At 40.8% G+C, this 20505-nt stretch overlaps 1 protein-coding gene across 6 annotated transcripts in view; it reads right to left on the bottom strand.

Moving 5' to 3' along the window:
* Positions 1–7433: 7433 nt before the first annotated feature.
* Positions 7434–20505, bottom strand: part of LOC142652695 (transducin-like enhancer protein 4) — a 110763-nt gene continuing 97691 nt past the window's right edge. For all 6 annotated transcript variants that reach the window (XM_075828366.1, XM_075828379.1, XM_075828374.1 and 3 more), the window contains 4 exons: positions 19931–20081; positions 19225–19301; positions 17807–18302; positions 7434–8180 (listed from right to left, as the gene is read on the bottom strand). In XM_075828366.1, coding sequence (XP_075684481.1) covers positions 18195–18302; positions 19225–19301; positions 19931–20081 — 336 coding nt within the window. In that variant the 3' untranslated portion in view covers positions 7434–8180; positions 17807–18194. The remainder of the gene's footprint in view (positions 8181–17806; positions 18303–19224; positions 19302–19930; positions 20082–20505) is intronic.

Genomic DNA, 20505 nt, shown 5'->3' with positions numbered 1-20505 from the left:
GTGTTATGTCTATGCAGGGCATTTGGAGCGGTTTCAGAAAAATGGAGCTAAATGGTGGAGATTCACTATTAGGGTATGTTCACACACTAGACTAAAAACGTCTGAAAATATAGAGCTGTTTTCAAGGGAAAACAGCTCCTGATTTTCAGACGTTTTTTAAGCCACTCGCGATTTTCGCTGCGTTTTTTACGGACGTTTTTGGAGCTTTTTTCAATAGAGTCAATGAAAAACAGCTCCAAAAACGTTCCAAGAAGTGTCCTGCACTTCCTTTTTTTTCACGGACGTTTTTTTACGCGACCATTTTTAAAAACAGCCGCGTAAAAAAAAACGGACAGTCGGAACAGAACACCGTTTTTCCCATTCAAATCAATGGGCAGATGTTTGGAGGCGTTCTGCCCATTGGCCGTGGGAGCATACCCTCAAGCTCTGGGCGTTGATCAGGTATTGATATGTTCAAGTTGCATTAACATCGTTTTACCTGTCTCATCAGCTGCTAGGACATTATTTTATGATAGTTACTTTGGATCCTTTGTAAAAAGCCTCATACCAAGTAATTGTACCAATAAAGTTGAATAAAACCGCTCAGATCGTTGTTAGCGTGAGAGGTTCTCATATATAACATCCCTATTATAAATTACCACTAGGGAGGTGAAACAGACTCAGGTTTGATTATACAAATGAGCTCATTAATCATGGGATGAATTTATCAATATCCAAGCCTTGTTCTAAGACATCGAATCAAATGTCCCAACAAATATTGAGTAATTGTTATCACTTCCCATTCCACTGTGATGTACACTACTTGTCCGTACTCCTGTTGCAAGAATATCAATAAGTCCATACTAACCAACAGCGTGCTCTTGTTCTATCAATTACTTAGGTCTCATGCACACGTACATATTTTTTTCCTCCCGTAAATACTGGCGTAAATATGGGTCTTTTGTCATACGTATTCAACCCGTATTCCACCAGTATTTACAGACCCGTGTCCGTAAATACGGGTCCGGTGTCACCAGTTTTCTCTGCACTAATCGGCAGCCCCTTCTCTCTATCAGTGGTGGAAAGAGAGACGGGGCAGCCCTTTTGGGAAAGTAAAAGAAGTTCATACGTACCGTTGTCTTGGTGACGCGTCCCTCTTTTGACATCCAGTCCGACCTCCCTGGATGACGCGGCAGTCCATGTAACCGCTGCAGCCTGTGATTGGCTGCAGTGGTCACATGGGATGAAACGTCATCCCGGAAGGGCGGACTGGAGGAAGAAGCAGGTAAGTTAACTTTTAGCACTATTAACTCCAGCGGTAGTCACTGTCCCGGGTGCTGAAAGAGTTACTGCCGATCAGTTAACTCTTTCAGCACCCTGGACAGTGACTATCGCCTGATGTCGCCTAGCAACGCTCCAGTAATTACGGGTGCACACATGTAGCCACCCGTAATTACGGGAGCCCCATAGACTTCTATGGGCCTGCCCGTGCCGTTATTACGACCTGAAATAGGACATGTTCTATATTTTTCAACGGCACGTGCACCTTCCCGTAAGCATACGGGAAGGTACCCGTGGCCAATAGAAGTCTATGGGCCCGTAATTACGGGCGTTTTTACGTTCGTGTGCATGAGGCCTTAGGGATGGGCAATTAAGGCTTGGCTTACACATTGTGTGTTGCACGACAAAACCACATGCGGTTTACCGCAAATTGCCAAGGTTTTATGATGCGATTAGTGCCCTCGTAGTTTTTACAGATAAAACATATAAAAAAAAATGTGTTTGACTTGTAAAAAATGCTCGGCCAATAACTGCATTTTAAAACCGCGTGAACCCAACCTAAGCAGCAACTATTCAAGGACACTGACATGGAGCTTGTATGGCAGTACACGAAGTCTGTTAGTCTCCATGTGTACAGATATATAGTTCCCTAGAAGCAATGCTTTTTGGAGACAATACTCCCCAACATACGGTGTCCAATGCAGGATGTAAAAATTTTATTTCTATAGGAGGCATACGGAAATACAGAAGAGACCTCATGCACCTCTATTACAGCTCCGTACAAAACTGAGCTGTAATACGGCCGTGTGCATGAGCCCATAACACTGATATTTGATACAGATAATTTGTTGCATTATTGGTCATTGACAGATTCAGTGCTCGTCACAGGCTGAAAGTGCTTTACCCAAAGCCGTCATGTTACATCAGTGCCTATTGGGGTTGAAGAACCTAATTTCTGCACTGGTCAAAATTCCAACAGCTACAAGTGTGTAATGTAGTGCTAAAATGTTTGCAATGATGCTCCTTTACATACCTCTCTGCCCCCCTCTAAAGGCTTCAGACTTCTCCCCCACGTTTAAAATAAGCTACCATTGTATGATAAAAAGTTCCATCCTCTTCGAATATAACTACTCCCTTTTTACAGCGCCTCACTCGTCTACATACTAAAAATACTTAAAGAGGCTCTGTCACCAGATTATAAATGCCCTATCTTCTACATAATCTGATTGGCGCTGTAATGGAGATAACAACAGTGGTTTTTATTTTGAAAAACTATAATTCTTGAGCAATTTTAGATTTATGCTAATTCCTTTTTTAATAGACAACTGGGCGTGTTTTTACTTTTTAACAAATGGGCGTTGTAGAGGAGTGTATGACGCTGACCAATCAGCGATCAATCAGCGTCATACACTTCTCATTGTTCCAGCCCATCTTCATTCACTGCACAATCACACTGCAACAATGGTCTGGACCAATGGGAAGTGTATGACGCTGATTGGTCACTGATTGGTCAGCGTCATACACTCCTCTGTACAACGCCCATTTGTTAAAAAGTAAAAACACGCCCAGTTGTCTATTAAAAAAGGAATTAGCATAAATCTAAAATTGCTCAAGAATTATCGTTTTTCAAAATAAAAACCACTGTTGTTATCTACATTACAGCGCCTATCAGATTATGTAGGAGTTAGGGCACTTATAATCTGGTGACAGAGCCTCTTTAAAAACATTGTCTATTTACATTCAACTTTGGCATATCCTTAACCTGGAACAACGAAATACTGAAGCAGGTTGGTAAATGTGAAGTAACCTGGATCTTTCAATGAGTTGCTGTCCTTAAGGTGGTTTTACACTGGGCGATTATCGGGCAGACTAACGTTAATATAATGCTCGTTGCCAATAATTGCCCTGTGTAAACGGGAACGATCAGCAGATGAACGAGCAAATGTTCGTTCCTCTGCTGATCATATAGTTTTAAAAAAAAAAACATTATCGTTGTTGGCAGCACATCTCCGTGTGTAAACAGGGAGACGCGCTGCCGACATGATAATGTATGGGGACGAGCGATCGGAGTAACGAGCGCTCGTCCTTATCCATAGCTCTGTGTGATCAGAGCAAACGAGCGCCAATCAATGATGTCTTATCGGCCGGTGTAAAAGGGCCTTTAGTCTTCTATCACACAGCAATACAGATGCTAAACATTAGGAGTGATACAATTGGGCAGGTTTACTAATTGGATTGCACCTAAATACTTCTGGCGCACAATGTCGCTTCAAGTTTTAGACCTATTTATGAAGTAAATGCGCCAAAAAGAACAGATGTTTACGGCTTACTAGACACTTTTCAAAAGTGTCTAGCAAAGGGACGTGGCTTATAATGCGCAAAAGAAAATTTTGCTAAAATACACTCATAAACTAAGCCAACCAAGGTGGTATAAAGATAAAAGTGTCTAACATGTCTTGCAAGATGCACCAATTTCATCATACAGCGTGTGCTACTGTGATAGATTTGATGCATCTTAAGCCTGCCTGGTCTAATATTATACTGTAAAAATTTAAAAGAGATTAATAGATCTACTAATGCTGTCTAATTGTGATACAAGTCTGGTTTCACATCTGCGTCAGGGCTCCCGTCAGAGCTTTCCATCAGGGGAACCCATGAACGGAACCCTGACTAAAACAAACGGATACCATAGGTTACGACTTGTATCACCATTGATTTCAATGGTGACAGATCCGTTTGTCCCCGTTGTGTGTGGTTTCCGTCATTTTGACGGAATGAATAGCGCAGTCGACTACGTTATTGATTCCGTCAAAACCCTTGCACAACGATGACAAATGGTTTCCGTTTGTTTCAGTCAGGGTTCTGTTCGTGGGTTCCCCTGACGGAAAGCTCAGACGGAACCCATGAACGAAGCCTCAGTCTCCAAATATTCGATCACAGAAAAATATATAAAAGAAACATTTTGTCTACCACAGAAATGTAATGTCCCTTCAGGACTATTAGAAACGCTAAAACATGAGGTTAAAAAGACTATCCAGACACAGAACAGCAGCAACGTCTCAACCCTTATACTAGATAGGTCTTTTACAAACTTGAAAAACACCCCTCCATTGTAAAGGATCGAAACATTCCTATGCGCTGCTGGGCACAATAATCACAGATTGCCGGTGCCCAAATTTTTGTCTTCATTAATTTCAATGTCGTAGCCTGGGAGAAAGCGGCAGTAAGATATGATGAAAATACAGAGCAGCAGTAACATACCTAGTAAGCCTCTGCTAAGTTCTCTTAGTGAACATGTTTTCCATGGTTAGTAAACAACCCATCATACAGATATACTGAACACAGTTGAGAATGTGCGCAATATTAATAGAAACCACGTGGCAAGAATCCTACTATCCGTAGTGGGTTCTAAAATGAATAATCTCTGTTCACTACTACAACGTCCAACTTTTTATACCCAGAACTTTATTGTTAACCACAGGCCTATTCTTCTACATATCAGCATTACTACTATGAAACTATTTGGCCGAAGCTTTAACCACCGGACCACAAGTTAGAAAACCGCATTTACAGAATAATTTAGCAAATAACAGTCTAGAAAATAAAATTTGAGCATAGATTTTGTTTTTCAAATGCAGTCTGTGGCTACTTAATAATATATTACAGATGGGGAAGAAAAGAACTACATGGATACTATTTCATAGCACACTTGTTCTATTAAGTTAAATCCTACGTACAAAGTCCATTTCACATTACAGCTAACCACCACTCCAAACCAGGCGTATTATCAGCTTCAAAAAATGAACACAAAAATGTATTTCTTCATTAAACTTTTATACTATTTGTCTTGAACGGGGAGAGACGGCAGCTTTCCAATACTTGGGTAAGCTCTCTATTCCAATCCCCAATGGAAATATCGACCATATTTGATGTAGTTCAGCATCACCATGCGGAACACAGATCGGCAATATGTATTACAGATCAAATTGCATCAGTATGATAGATCTGTAATTCTAGTGAAGATGAGGTTACTGTTCTGGGTAAGTCTTGTCTCAATTCCACTACCTATATTTAGGAGTGGTGCTCTTGAGGCATCAGGCAGTGTATCTCCCTCGTGTCCAATTTGTATACTTGTGGTTACCTTGCAGCTACTAGTAATGGTTCGGATTTCAGTTATATGTATGCCCAGTGCAATATACCCAATGGTAGCCGGTCTGGAAGTCACTGGTTTTCCTTGCGTAGATTCAGCTGCTGGAGACCCCTAAGGGCAATGCTTCCTGGGAAAAAGGTATACAAAATAGTTCCCAGAGCAAGAAGAAAACTCTCTAGTACCACCTACAGGTGACTAGGTGGCACTAGAGACAATTTTCTTCCTTCTGAAGGAGGGCTATTTTGCATACAATGCGAATAGGGAAACACTCATTGAAGCCATTCTGTCTTATCTTAATGCTGCCCTGTCTGAGGGCGGTCTATCACTTATTAGGTACTATTACTAAGAATTTAGTAATTATAATTGTGGAGTGTGGCCAGTGCTTCAAGCTTTGGTACAAGTATTTTCATGCTCCACCACCCAGACACTCATTAATACTTTTCTCCCTATTACAGTATGCTTCACCAACTAAGCCAAAACCAGGAGCAGGCCTAAAACAAGGAGGTACAACTCTTTGCATTATACTTTCTCCCCGTCTACGATCCACTCCTGGTTTTGGCTTCCAAATACTGATGCAAAACACTGCCGTGTGAAAGCAGCCTAAAATCTCATTCATATAGCCACAATTTAACGTCTGCTATGGAAGCAAGACCACGAGTCATCCCCCAGTTCAAGTGAACTGAACTTAGCAGCGTTAAACCCTATGTTGTCCGTCATACAACGGAAACGGCTCTTCCTGCATTTCCGTTCCTCTGACTAAGCAAAACAATGAAAACACTGACAGGTGGGACCACAGCCTTACCTGGCCACGAACAAAGCTTCATCCCCATATACTGTACTTTGAGAATTTTTGCAATCAAAATGCACATCTGAAAATGGTCATACACAAATGCATCTCTTACAATAGTAACAATTTTCCTAATGCTAAACTGTATATATTTTCGGAAGTTTCGTACCTTTGTATTGCCCAACTCGCTACCACTAAAGTTTATTACTAATGGCCAATAAATATATTAACAATAACTGTTCTGATGGATATGGCAGATTTCCATTTTTTTATTACCATAGAGATAGTAAACATTGTAAAATCATTTGGGTCATTAACAATCTCTACGGCTCCATTTGCTGTGCAGTTGCAGACAATCTATTATTCTTTGAGAGTATAGGCCCTTTTACACCGGCCAAATGAGCACTCACAGAACGCTCATTCCCGATAATTTTCCTGTGTAAACAAGGCAACAAACAGCCGATGAATGTGCAAACGGATTGTAGTTTTAAATGGCAAAAATATTATCGTTGTCGGCAGCACATCTCCCTGTGTAAACAGGGAGACGTGCTGCCGACATGATAGCAATGTATGGGGAGGAGCGATCGTAGTAATGAGCAATCTTCCCCATCCATAGCTCCTTGTGAAAGGCGCAAACGAGCACCAATCAACGAGCTGTCTCGTTGATCGGCGTTCGTTTACGTGGCCCAAGTTTGGCCATATTTCAGATTGACAGAGTGTTGTTCAAAACGTCAACTACTTATCTTCAAATCCTCTATCTCAGAAACAATTGCATACATAGTTGTATTAGTAGCTGCTTTGTATTTCAGGTATAGCACAACTATACACAGTGAACAGTAAGGGCCCTTTAGAATGAATGAGAAATCTACATAATTTGGTAACAGCATTTTGGCTAAGCAAACCATTGTATGTGAAGTGAGTGAATTCAGTTTCTTGTTGACGTATGCCTTCTGTCACACAATGTTTTACGCTACTTTTGGAATGATCGGGTTTTGCAGTGTCCAGATGGACTCTAATGATGAAGCCTAATTAAAAAATGAAGACCCAAATTTCTCCGGGAAAAGTTCCAGATAACGTCAAAGGAAAAAAGTGCAATTAGTAGAGAATTTATGGGTGACTATTTTGTTTCTCAATGCAGTTTAGCGTCCAAAAGACACCCTGTAATAACAGGTTAATGGGAGGAAGTTATATATAGAATCATTTTTGTTAATAACCAAACATTTAAGAAAAAAAAAATAGAAGTTACTTAAGTTTAATGCTTAAAAGTCCGAATGCACAAACAATCTAGTATTATATATGTACTTATGGTCAACAAGGTCATAATTCTGTACAATGACACAATTTAGTATCAAAATCTTTCTACACTGTAGATTATTACGAAACTGTTAATGACATCAAACACTGTGTACTTAAAACACCATTTTTTGCTACCACATTTTGCAACTTCAGTAAAACAGTCCGACTTTCAGTATTGATTCTTTTCTAGTAGGAAATTAAGTATTTTCTACGCATACGATAAGATTTATCTACAATGTCCTTTCGATTTTGATCCATAGCAGCAAAGGCACTGTACATCAGCAGATCCACAGACTTTAAGAAATTTAAAGCATTTAAAATAACAAAAAAAAACAAACAAAAAAAGTAAAAATACAAAAAGAATCACATTAATTAAAACAGCAACAAGGACATAAAAGGTTAAAAGTATTGTCTGAGGCATGGCGGCTCATTTTGCCTCGGGTTTGGGGCGTTCAGAAAAGAGAAGTCCTGAAGTGAAGATCTGGTCTTTGCAGAGGTTACATTCGTTTGCATCTCCTTGTATGTCACCAGTTGTTGGTTGCCGTGAAGCAGATGATGAGAATGATCCCTTTGGGTTTGCGGTGGCACATCTTATTCAGTGAACCAGCAATAACAGAGTAAACGGTGTATTCCATGTGTGTACAGAAAGAAAAAGGCTGAATATCTTGTGTGAAGTTTGGACTGTGTCTGAAAAAAAAATTAAAAAAATGTATTACAATTTTTTCTTGATATTACAAACATCTGACAAAGTACATCTGACAGTCATAGAAACATTAGAGAGAACCTTTCACCAGCCCATACATGTTCACCATGTAATAGGCAGTGCTGCACAAACCTTGTTGCACTTTAAATAATGGAGGTTAGAAACCTTGTTTAGACATCGGCGCCGTGATATTTGGCGCCCGATATGTAAATAACACCCTGAACGGTCAATGGGGCGTTTCTTTTATTGTAAATGGCAAGGGGGCGTGACACTTTGCGCTCTGACACTGTCCAATCAGCTACGGACAGTATCAGAGCGGCTTGTGATGTGATCTCTCTCGCGAGATCAAACAGTCTTGTCGTCCTTTTCTGCCGAGAGCTGGAGAGAGAATGTGGTTAGTTCAAATCACATCCACATGGCTGGTATTGTAATCTGCAGTGTATTTACCTTAAAGAGGCTCTGTCACCAGATTTTGCAACCCCTATCTGCTATTGCAGCAGATAGGCGCTGCAATGTAGATTACAGTAACGTTTTTATTTTTAAAAAACGAGCATTTTTGGCCAAGTTATGACCATTTTCGTATTTATGCAAATGAGGCTTGCAAAAGTACAACTGGGCGTGTTGAAAAGTAAAAGTACAAGTGGGCGTGTATTATGTGCGTACATCGGGGCGTGTTTACTACTTTTACTAGCTGGGCGTTCTGATGAGAAGTATCATCCACTTCTCTTCAGAACGCCCAGCTTCTGGCAGTGCAGATCTGTGACGTCACTCACAGGTCCTGCATCGTGTCGGCACCAGAGGATACAGATGATTCTGCAGCAGCATCAGCATTTGCAGGTAAGTAGCTACATCGACTTACCTGCAAACGCCGATGCTGCTGCAGAATCATCTGTGGCCTCTGGTGTCGATGTGTCCTCGCTCGTCTGACACGATGCAGGACCTGTGAGTGACGACACAGCGTGATCTCTCGAGAACACGGCTGTGTCTGCACTGCCAGAAGCTGGGCGTTCTGAAGAGGAGTGGATGATACTTCTATACACAACGCCCAGCTAGTAAAAGTAGTAAACACGCCCCGATGTACGCACATAATACACGCCCAGTTGTACTTTTACTTTTCAACACGCCCAGTTGTACTTTTGCAAGCCTCATTTGCATAAATACGAAAATGGTCATAACCTGGCCAAAAATGCTCGTATTTTAAAAATAAAAACGTTACTGTAATCTACATTGCAGCGCCGATCTGCTGCAATAGCAGATAGGGGTTGCAAAATCTGGTGACAGAGCCTCTTTAAGCAAATCCACACCATTTCTGCTACGTGTAGACCCGGCTTAAGGGCTCGTGCACAAAATTTTAGCGTCTCTATGGGTCTGAGTTCATTTGGTTGCTCAGTGAGGTACTGTAACCTCTCCTAGAAAAGAGACTATCTTCTTATGATGGCACATGTTGGAGCATTAAAGTATATCGTTTCTGACCTTCAGTAGACTAACCTGTGGGTGTGGTAGTGCAATAAGTGGTGGTTTCTATATGACATGTTGGAGCATGACACTATTTTGTTTCTCAATGATTCATAGAGAACCCATGATAAAAAAAAAAAAAAAAAGGCCTGTGCATAAAATTGGAGGCAGTGTGGATCTGTAATCCGGCCAGGTGTATGAGGCTTAACATAACCTCACCCCTAATCTTTTACATAGCCAGGAATCTGTTTACCCCGACCTGAACTGTAAAGAAGGTTACACATGAAAGAAAATTATATCAGCTAAAAGAAAATGAAAACCCTGGGGTTCAAGGGTCTAATCCAACAAGATCAACATCTGTATAGACTCTGTACAGTACACTGTATAAATGAGTACACCCGCTCTGAACATAAATATTTCTATTTCAAAATGATCACCGTTACAATTCATGGAAGGATGACAAAGTAGTATTTAATTAAATCTATACTTAAGAATATGACACTAACAATAGTAATGACAAGATTTATCATTAAGATCTATAAAATAAAACCAATTACGATCACTTGCAAAAATGAGTACACCCTAGACTAAATGCAACAAATAAGTAACAAACTGGAACTTAGTATGACCTCTGAAACTTTTAAAGTACAGTGCTGACCCATCTAGGTATGGAGTGCACAAGTTCACGACATAGTGACATCGATCATGCTCCACTTTTAAAGAATGACTTCCTTGAGCGGCTTGATGCAGCGTGCTGGTGAACAGGTCTCTTCAAAAATTCCCCACAGGTGCTCAATAGGGTTGAGGTTGGGTGACATACTAGGCCACTACAGGACTTACACCTTGTTCTTTCTTAAGAATACAGCAGTGAACTGAACGTTTGGGGTTATTGTCATGCTGAAAAAGTACTTGCCGACCCAGGGCGAGTAGCGGGTAGCATCTTCTCTTTCAATATTTTGCAATACAACGGAGATCCAAAATTACGGAGTTTGGTCTCATCAGACTAGAGGATGGATTGCCAAAAGTTTTGACCTCTGACATATAGGACTCTTAGCAAAAGCTAAACAGACTTTCTTTAGCAGCGGCTTCCTCCATGGATGACCACGATGCATTTCACGTCTATGCAGGGTGTGATGAAACAGTCACTCCAGTTCGGCTTACCACAGCTGTCAGACTTGAAGCACTAGCGCGGCCTTCCTTGCTGCCATAAGACCATCTTTTTTTTAATTCTGTATATTCAACTTAATAAGTGTTAATCCTTATGTACGCTTGTCTTCTTTTGTGCAATAAAAAACATAAAAATTCTCAAGTCTCCAGACAGTACTCTTCCATTTGGTATCATTGTTGTCAGCATTAGGTCTGAAAGTGATGCAGTGGTTTAAGCACCACTTGTATTTGTCAAACAATGACACCGTTTTGAGTGGGAGGACTTAAGACTATATTGCCGATAAATTAACTGTAACTAGCTCCAGCAAGCTTTATGTATTTTGTACCTTTCAGAAGGTGTACTCATTTTTGCAACATGACCCTTAATAATTTTGACACAAAAATAATTTTCTTGTTTAGTATTGACATATTTCATTGGTAACTGATAAACCAGAGTTGCTGGAACATTACATTAATAGGAACCCCAAATAGAACTTATTTGTAAAGTGAAATAGCTGAATAGGTTGCGGAGAGGGGTGTACTTCTTTATGCAGTGTACTGTATGTTCTCCTCGTGTTGATGAGAGATTTCCCCCAACACTTTATTAATGTGCAGAAATGACAATTGGCTTCCTATGAAATTGGTCCAAGGGTGTCCTTCAGAAATGAGGAAATGTAATTATGGGGAACAGGTACAGATGTAATTGTAATCTGTGCAATGTTATGTGAAGCATTTTTTAGTGCTATATTATAATTGGAAATACAAAAAAAAAACATTAAAATGTAATTCTAAGATATGACGATGTATTTATCATAGGAGAGAAACTTTGCTTAAAGCATTTAGTTCAAACTAAAACAGACTGAGGGTTATGGATTGTTGTACGATAATTCCTCGATGGAAGTCATCCCCTGCTAGTTAACAAGTGAATATATTTTGACACAGGCTAAAAATGATTGCACATTATGAAGACTGTATATTTACATAATTGTAGCCTAGCGCGCCTCTCTTGTTTTGGAAATAGAGCAAAACACAGTAACATTCTGACAAGCGTGGCATGGCTGAAATGTGGCCTTTGTGCAATAGCCGCCCCTACTGGCCTCTAATCCTCGGTAATAACCAGTATGAGGATCTTTCATCACAGCAGTGGTTTCTCCAACTGCAGAGTGAATGGGCCAGAGGGGAATTTGCGGTAGCTAGCTGGGAGGAGGAAGGTCACAAGTTGGAACTATTGTCTGATACGAATATAATTTTTCATTTTCTTGGTATGTACGCTAAACATTTTAGACAGTAGGACCGGTTTGGTCAGTTTTGCAGATTTGTTTTACCCCCCTAAGTATTAACATATGAAACTTTTTGATATAAGATTTGGCAGACGTTTCACTTGCTAGTCAATGTACAGAGGTCCGGATTCAAGGCTTTTGGATAAAACAAGCTTTCTATTTAATAGTTTGTTAATAGTAAGGAAGTATCTTTTCACATATAGGTATATTTATCCTTGCATGTGTCAACTAGAAGCTTTTTTGTTTATCCTGATGGAAACCTTTATCATGGGTGATTCCTCTAGGTTCTTAATAGGTCACCTGCATTTAGTATTCAGTTTTTTAGTGTTCCTGTGCCGTATGATAATGAGCATAAAAGTCTCATATCTTCATCCCTCAAGCCTTTCCAAGTTAAACCCGCCACCTTACATTTTGATTGACAGCTCCTTCCTCCTCTCGCGCATCAATGTCCTGTTCTGGTGCGTGTGCACAATGGGACAACATAGCGGCACATGCGCAGTAACTAGATTTGAGGCCAGGACGAAGCAGGGAAGGGCATCGAACCATACAGGACGGGCGCATGCACGGCATCTCCGATGAGATTTTGGCATTCAGGGCGGGCCAGTTTTCGGCGGAGGGCAGGTATGAGAAGAGGAACAAACGAGACTGCCAGATTACCATAAAGGGCGCAAAATGTTTGCAGATCGTTATTTACAGTTGGAGGAGGAGTTACGAAAAGGGTTTAACGGCAATGAACTTTTGAGAGCAGCGGCCAGCGAGGGCTGAGTAGAGTTCAATAGGTGAAGTGCTGGTGACCGATTCCCTTTAAAGAGAACCTTTCACCTGCCCATACATGTGCAGGCGAGTGCCGCATGTAATAGGCAGGGCTTCACAAACACTGTCTCACTTTAACAAATTTTCCTATCTTCCTCCGTTATTTACAGATCGGTGCCGTTATATTTGGCGCCCGATATGTAAATAAGCCGCTGCACGGTCAATGGGGTGTTTCTATGTAACTAAATGGCAAGGGGGCGTGATCTCTTCGCTCTGACACTGTCCAATAAGCTACGGACAGTGTCAGGACGGCTTGCGCTGTGTTCCGTCCTGTGAGAACACACACAGACAGAAAGCGCTCTCTGCAGAACCACCAGTCTGTGAGTGTACTCGCGTAAGGGAACACAGTGCAAGCCGCCCTGACACTGTCCGTAGCCGACCACATAAAAGTTCATTGCCCAGTTAATACAGGGAAACGAACAAGAACAGCCGTTCGTACAAACAATTATTCAGCCGATCAATGGCCACTGTAAAAGGAGAGTTCATGACCGCTTTATTGTACTGCTGGAGGCCTAGATAAGGTAAGATAGTAAAGGTGGCCATACAACTAAGGCTTCGTTCATATCTGCGCCAGGGTCCCGTTCTGACGACTACGCTATTGATTCAGTCAAAACGACGGAACCCTTGCACAACTGAGAAAAACTGAAACCATTGGCATCGGATCCGTCACCATTTAAATCAATGGTGATGGAAACTGAAACCTCTGGTTTCCAGAAGTCAAAGGTCCCATTCCGACGGAAAGCTCTGACGGAATGGGGCCTTGGCGCAGATGTGAACAAAGCCTTAGATAGCATAGACAGCTATGCCTCCCAATCCCCCATACACACTCGGCTCAGCCAATGATTAATGTGTTCCGAAGGGGAATAAGCCGTTGCCAGACACCTCTAATGGCTGCTCACAGAGAACAAGGGATAGGGCATGTTGAAATCCAACAAGTACAATCCTTCTTTCCCTAACCCTTTACATATATATGGTTACTTTTTTTTTTTCCTCAAAGGGGAAAGTGTAAGCAGGGCAGCATAACCCTGAAAGGACTTGTCTGACAGAACAGACCACCATATGTAAGTAAAAGAGTAAGTCTATTCTATCCCACAAGCAGACTTTTTTTTTTCATTACTCCTTGTACCCTCTTAACTATAGGAAACTTACAGTGAAATGCCCTCAGAAGTTTACAGTTTTTTTCTGTCATTTTGAGTTCTTGTCCTTACTTTTCACTTGCAGCGTTCCTAGGAGGTGGCAGTCCCGCTGAACTTTACACTACTGCCATTTCACTGCTTGAAACTACTATTTCCACAAGCACTTTGCAGCCTCCACTTGGCTCCTTGTATGGGTATGTTGTATTAATCTTGTTGCCCCCAGGTGTTTCTGCTTCTATATATCAATGCTGCCAGCAGTTTATTACACGGCACAGGCGTCCTGAAACGTTGACCCTTCCCTCTGATGCCCCATACACTGGGATTAATCATGAGCCCACAGGGGGACACTCATACAGAGGACTACTTAAATGGGCCTTGACTCCGTAGTGGATTTGGTCTGCCCTAGGTGAATGACTGCAGTGAGGGCACTGTACTCTATCCGGGCTTAGATATGATGAGGGCACTGCAGTTGCGGGTCGTGACAGGCATGCCATCACTGTGTTCAGAAAAAGGAGAGGAGCGTGTGACCTCCTGACTGTTACAGGTGCTGCAGCTACAGGACAAGTGCAGTGCTGGCGAGCTTACGCAATCTACCTGTGCAGTGAGGACGGTGCAACCGTCCATGTAACGCCAGACTGCCCTGAGCAGGAAGAAAACCACTATAAAAATATAGCAGCCGCAGACTGAGCTCGTCCTAAAAGAAAACTACTGGATGACGTAATTCAGGACAACCAGGTAAAAATACACACATAACTTGTGGTATTTGGGGGTGATTACAGAGGAACCATTTGTTTTTTTTTCTAATTAATTTTGTTAAATATGGATTTCTTTAGCACTTGGGTACAATGAGGCATGATTGACATTGTAGGCATAACTATTCCAGTTACAGAAAACAAAAGCATATTTAACCCTTTCAGGACCAAACAAAATTTTCGTTTTTTTGTTATTGTATCTTCTTCCCCACCTTCAAAAAGTCATAACTTTTTTTATCATTGACACATATGAGGGCTTAATTTTTACGAGACAAATTGTACTTTCGAATGTAACGATTTATTAAATGCGATGTACCGGGAAGCTGGGAAAAAAATCCGAATGGGATGGAATTGTAAAAAAAACAGCAGTTCTGCCAATTTCTTATGGGTTTTGTTTTTACAGTGTTCACTGTACGGTGAAAATGACATTACATTTAGTCTGCGGGTCAGTACGATCACGGTGATAGCAAATTTATATAGTTTATGTTATGTTTTAGTACCTTTAAAAAAAAAAAATGTCAACGTTTGAAAGAAACAACATTTTTGCATCGCCATATTGTGACCCCCGTAACTTTTTTATATTTCGGTGTATAGAGCTGTGTAAGGCGTCTTTTTGTAGGGGAAAATATGTAGCTTTTAATGATGTCATTTTGGGGAATGTCTGGCATTTTGATCACTTTTTTTTTGGGGGGGGGGGGGGAAGTGGCAAAAAAAATGCAATTCGGCAATATTGATCTTTTTCCCAGCTACGTCGTTCACTGTATTAGATAAATATTTTTATAGTTCGGGCATTTTCGATTGTGGGGATACCTAATGTGTTTATGTTTTTTTTAGCCCCCTTAGAGGGCTTGAACCTGCAATCATTAGATCGCTTATGCCAGACACAATATCACAAGTCTATGGCAAAATCAGTGGACTGCTATTGGGACCTGCCACAGGCACTCTTCCTATAACAGGCCAGGGAGCGTTCAGAAGGCTTCCAGCTTCTATAGGAATACACCGGCTCCCGCTATCCCGCCGCGCAAAGCCAGTGACTGCTGGTAAAGTGAAAATGAAAACCCCTCAGATGCCGGTGGTCACATCTGATACCGGCATCTGAGGGGTTAAACACATGCGATCAGAGCGGTCTATGGTCGCAAGCATTGCCGCTGGGTCCCAGCTGTGTAACATAGCAGAGACCGGGTGGCTATGGCGCCCGTTCGCCTTCTGAGCGGGCGCCATATTTAAATACCCTTTCCTGCAGTAAATCTACAGAGGGAAAGGGTAATGAAGAGTTTAAAAACGTTGTATTTTTAAGTCTTTACAGTTTAAGCTCTTTCAAGAATCTTCATTTGCAACCAGAGGATGAAAACCTGCCCTGGTCATGTGATGATCATATAGGCGCACGGCTTGTTACGAGGCAGAGCTCGGCTATCTGTACAAGTCGTGCACATATGACATCACATGACCAGGACAGATTTTCACCCTCTGCAAGTTGTCATTGAATGGGAACCTTTGACTTTTACACAATGTATATTAAAACAAATCCGTAACTTTATATTATGCAATGAATAAGCTTTGTCTTGAAACTGGAATACCACTTTAAAAGAAATGATCAAGTTTTGGGTGGGGCAGAAGCAAAAGGGAAAGATCTGTAATGTCAGACTCTTAACCATGTTCTATATAAGAGCAAATGACAAGCATTTATTTGGTAAGAAGAATATTCTTTAAACGTTTCTGAGCAATAAGTACATGCGGTGGTGCTTCTGTACAGGCACGAACACAGCTTTGAGGTTTCATTCTCTCTCATTACCTCTAATAAAGTTGGTGCCTTTTAAATAAATGGACAACTGAGCATATTCTTCAATACAAACCTTGCATTTAAAAAGGCAGATAAAGACTATAAAAACAGAAAGCTAGCGATAGAAGTATGTGTATATGGATGCAATGAGCACTGGTTACATACATCACTTTAGGCCTCATCATAGTGCATACTAATGCAGACAAAAATGGAGCTATTGCCCTCTGTAACCAACCAGCTCAATGTATTCATTTTGTCACCAGTATAAGGAGAAAGAGTTGGCACACAGAATAGAACTTGTGATAGAATTGGGGTTGGATCTCCCATTGAGGTAACGGTTTTGAATAATGACCATTGTCAAACACGAGTAAATGTTGCTCAGCAGGTGGGTAAACACAGGTTACATCACGTCATGTACTGTGGCGCTGCCTCTCGTCTTCCACGGGTTATTGATTCTGAAGCATACCCTGCATTGGATTACATTTTTCGACACTGTGTATGTGGGGTTTTGTAAAACCCCATTCACTTGCATTGTAGTGTACTCTGTTGCAGATTTTTGGTGTGAAAATCAGAACCAAATATGCGAAGTGTGAACTTACACAAAACTAACACCGAAAGCAGATAATATATATAATATATGAGAGGGTGTCTTTTTTCAAGGATGTTAGAACAAACAGCATTCAGAGGGGTTTACATTGTCCATGACTCCCTTCTATTAGCCAAAGCAGAGAGCTGCTGCTGGAGAACGTCTATCAATTTCAATATTTTCCCTGCAAAACGCGAACGTGCCTCTATTTTTACAGCAGCCGGGGGAAGGGAGGGGTTGGAGCCTGTATTTGGAAAAGTAGTCCTTACTGGGCTTGCCCTCTAAATAGCCCAAGATTATAAAAAGAGTTCAGGCGGTCAGGCACCCCTGGTTAACATTATCTGGTAAAACCAAAAAGACTGGACAAGAATACATCCTGTTGAACTGTAGGGGAGAACCTCATGTCAGCCCCAAAAGACATTAGATTGTAACTTGTACGGTCTTCCCCTACCTGGATTACATTTAAAACATTCTCTGGAAAAATACATTAAGAATAGGAAACCACTTTCAATTAAGTTATTCATTTCCAAATGAGTAAATTGTGGAATAGTAAAAATATGTATGCAATGCACACACATAATCCAATATAATGCAAATGTTAAGCCAACCCTTCTATAATAACCCATATTGGAAACACAGGTAATGTACGAAGAGCAACTTACCTTCATTTCCATGGCCGATACAGACTACTTTTCTTAAGTCAGTTCATTTTTTTTGTTTGTTTTTTTTAGAAAGTCTTCTTTACACAAAATAAATATGTTACAGCTATAATACACAATCCATGAACAAGTCTGATGTATAGTAGAAGTCTACTTTTTCTGTGTGTCTTCCACTTCCACATGATCTGAAGATTTGGTTTCAAGTTCCTAGTAAGCTTTTACAACAAGTGGAAAACGGGGGAGCGCATTTGGCAAAGAAAGGAAGGAAGGAAGAAACAACTTGCTGAGGTGGACCCTTCAGGCCCTTGGTTCCGGAAAGGGAAAAAATAAAAATAAAAATGTACAGAAAAGTGCTACTAGTAGGCGTCTCATTGGCAGTTGGAATTTGTCTCTAATAAATAACTTCATAGACTGTGGCCTTCTTGTCCCCAGATCCAGTGACAATGTATTTGTCATCCACAGAGATGTCACAGCTCAGCACAGATGAGGATTCTTTGGACTGTGGGAAATGATAAACAGTCAGAAATCTGATGTTCACAAGAAAAACAGGACAATAAAATACACGCAAATCCATCTCTCTCCGCTTAAAATAATCAAATCACAGTATAACGTTTAATCCGGCTTTAATAGAACTTGATGCGTACTAATAAAATACTCTGGGTTATGGGACAGTCATAGAGAAGTATAGAGAACTCCCTTTGTAAGAGTAGACAACCTTCAGGAAGAGAGTCCAAAATATTGAGCGCATGCACAACCTGCCGCTCCGTTTATTCGGAGGAACAGGAGCCCAGTTGGGTACCCCACCAATCAGCATGCTATCACCTATCCTGTGGTTAGGGAGATAACTTAATCTTGGGACAATCCCTTTAATATGCTATTAGAACTTTTTGGATCAGAGGTTTTCCCTAAATTATTTTCTTCTCAGTCTTCTGCTTCTAGTCTGGTAAAACTCCACATTATAGTGTTAATGGAAACCAGTGGTGGAGTTTCAGATTTTCTGAACTTTCGGACGCTGGAGCAAAGGAATTTTACTGCATATAAAAATAGCAACAACTGGTTTATGGCAATAAACCAATCATTCTTGGCTATCCATCCCCTCCAGCCTTCTCTCCCACATACAGCATCATATTATTAGTGAAGCTTTGAAGTCTTATGTCTCCAGATTCTCCAGCTAATCACATTACAATGCAGTTTATAAATAGCATATTTTGTAACAATAGGTCTGCCTCGCTTAACTTTATGCTAGCTTGAACAGCAAAGGAAAATTATGGTACTCTAATATTTCTTCGGCTGCACATTTCATAAATTCAGGTCTCAATGTGTTTTTAATACTGGTAATATCAGATTCTCCATAGACTTCAAAATGAATCAAAGACCTACTGAAATGGAGAAAATGTAACTTCTTTCACAGGGAAGCTTACCTGGAATATACTGGCTCCATATGGTGTTCTCCAGGCATTAAGTAAGTTGTCCTTTCCAGTGCTCACAAACCATTTACCTAAAAGTGTAGATTACATTCAATGATATATTAGTCACGTGTATGCACCAGTTTGGCCTTCAGTCTGCATGTAAAGGTAGACTCTCTTATGAGCCGGGCAGGGGAAAGTGAATCACTGGACTTTTGTCTACCTGCATATTCTTTTAGGATCGAGTGGCGAAGGTTTTTCTTTTTATTTTATTCCATGAACAAGTATTTAAGAAACCTTGTTATGAAAGTGTAAAATAATGTAATTTTGTAATATCTTCATGATAGAATGTCATTTAGTCCTTTACAGTCTGCGTTACACGACCTCTTACACATCTCTAGATTTAGAACACTAAACCCTCTTACAATCGCTATATCCATCTATCCAGATCTACACGTATATATAAATTACACACACATATACAGACACATACGCTTGTTTAAATATATATGAATGCTTAATAGTTGCGTCAATGATGAGTTAAAAGGACTTTTAAGGTAATTGTTGAAGAGTATTACAGTGACCCATGGTAAGCTACCTTATCCACTGTAATCCTCTAAAAAATTCATGAGCAAGAAATCAACCCTTTAACATCAGTAGCCTACACTGGGGTCGAGCAGCACATGTTAATAGACCAAATACAAAACCGGTAACTTCTTACCACAATGGGCAAACTTGAGCGAGAGTACACAGCTTTCATGAAGATGTAGCTGGTATTTGTCTGGCTTGGTGACATGCAAAACTTCTACATTGCTGTTCTCCATGCCCACTGCTAACCATTCACCAGTTGGACAATATCCCAATGAGAAGATCTGAAAATAAAGATTTGAAAATCATAAGCTCACTTAGTAGCCTGTGTAGAGCGTATCTCACAGGACAAAAAGACTGAAGGCCCTTTTACACTGGCCAATTATCGGGCAATCGAGCATTGACAGAACGCTCGTTCTCGATAATTGCCCTGTGTAAACCATCAGCTGATGATTATATCATTTTAAATTACCAAAAGGACATCTCCTTGTGTAGACCGGGAGACGTCCTGACAACATGATAGAAATGTATGGAGACGAGCGATCGGAGTAGCGAGCACTTGTCACCATACTAGCTCCTTGTGACAGGAGCAAACGAGTGCTGATGAACGAGCGGTCTTGATGATCAGCGCTCATTTACAAGGCCCACGTCTGGCCGTGTAATATCACCTTAAGTCTATATACTGGGCCACTACACGATCCATAAATA

Source organism: Rhinoderma darwinii, chromosome 1 (genome assembly GCF_050947455.1).
Source record: "Rhinoderma darwinii isolate aRhiDar2 chromosome 1, aRhiDar2.hap1, whole genome shotgun sequence".
NCBI lineage: Eukaryota > Metazoa > Chordata > Amphibia > Anura > Rhinodermatidae > Rhinoderma > Rhinoderma darwinii.
Note: the sequence above shows the minus strand (reverse complement) of the source record. Positions and strands in the feature narration are given on the sequence as shown.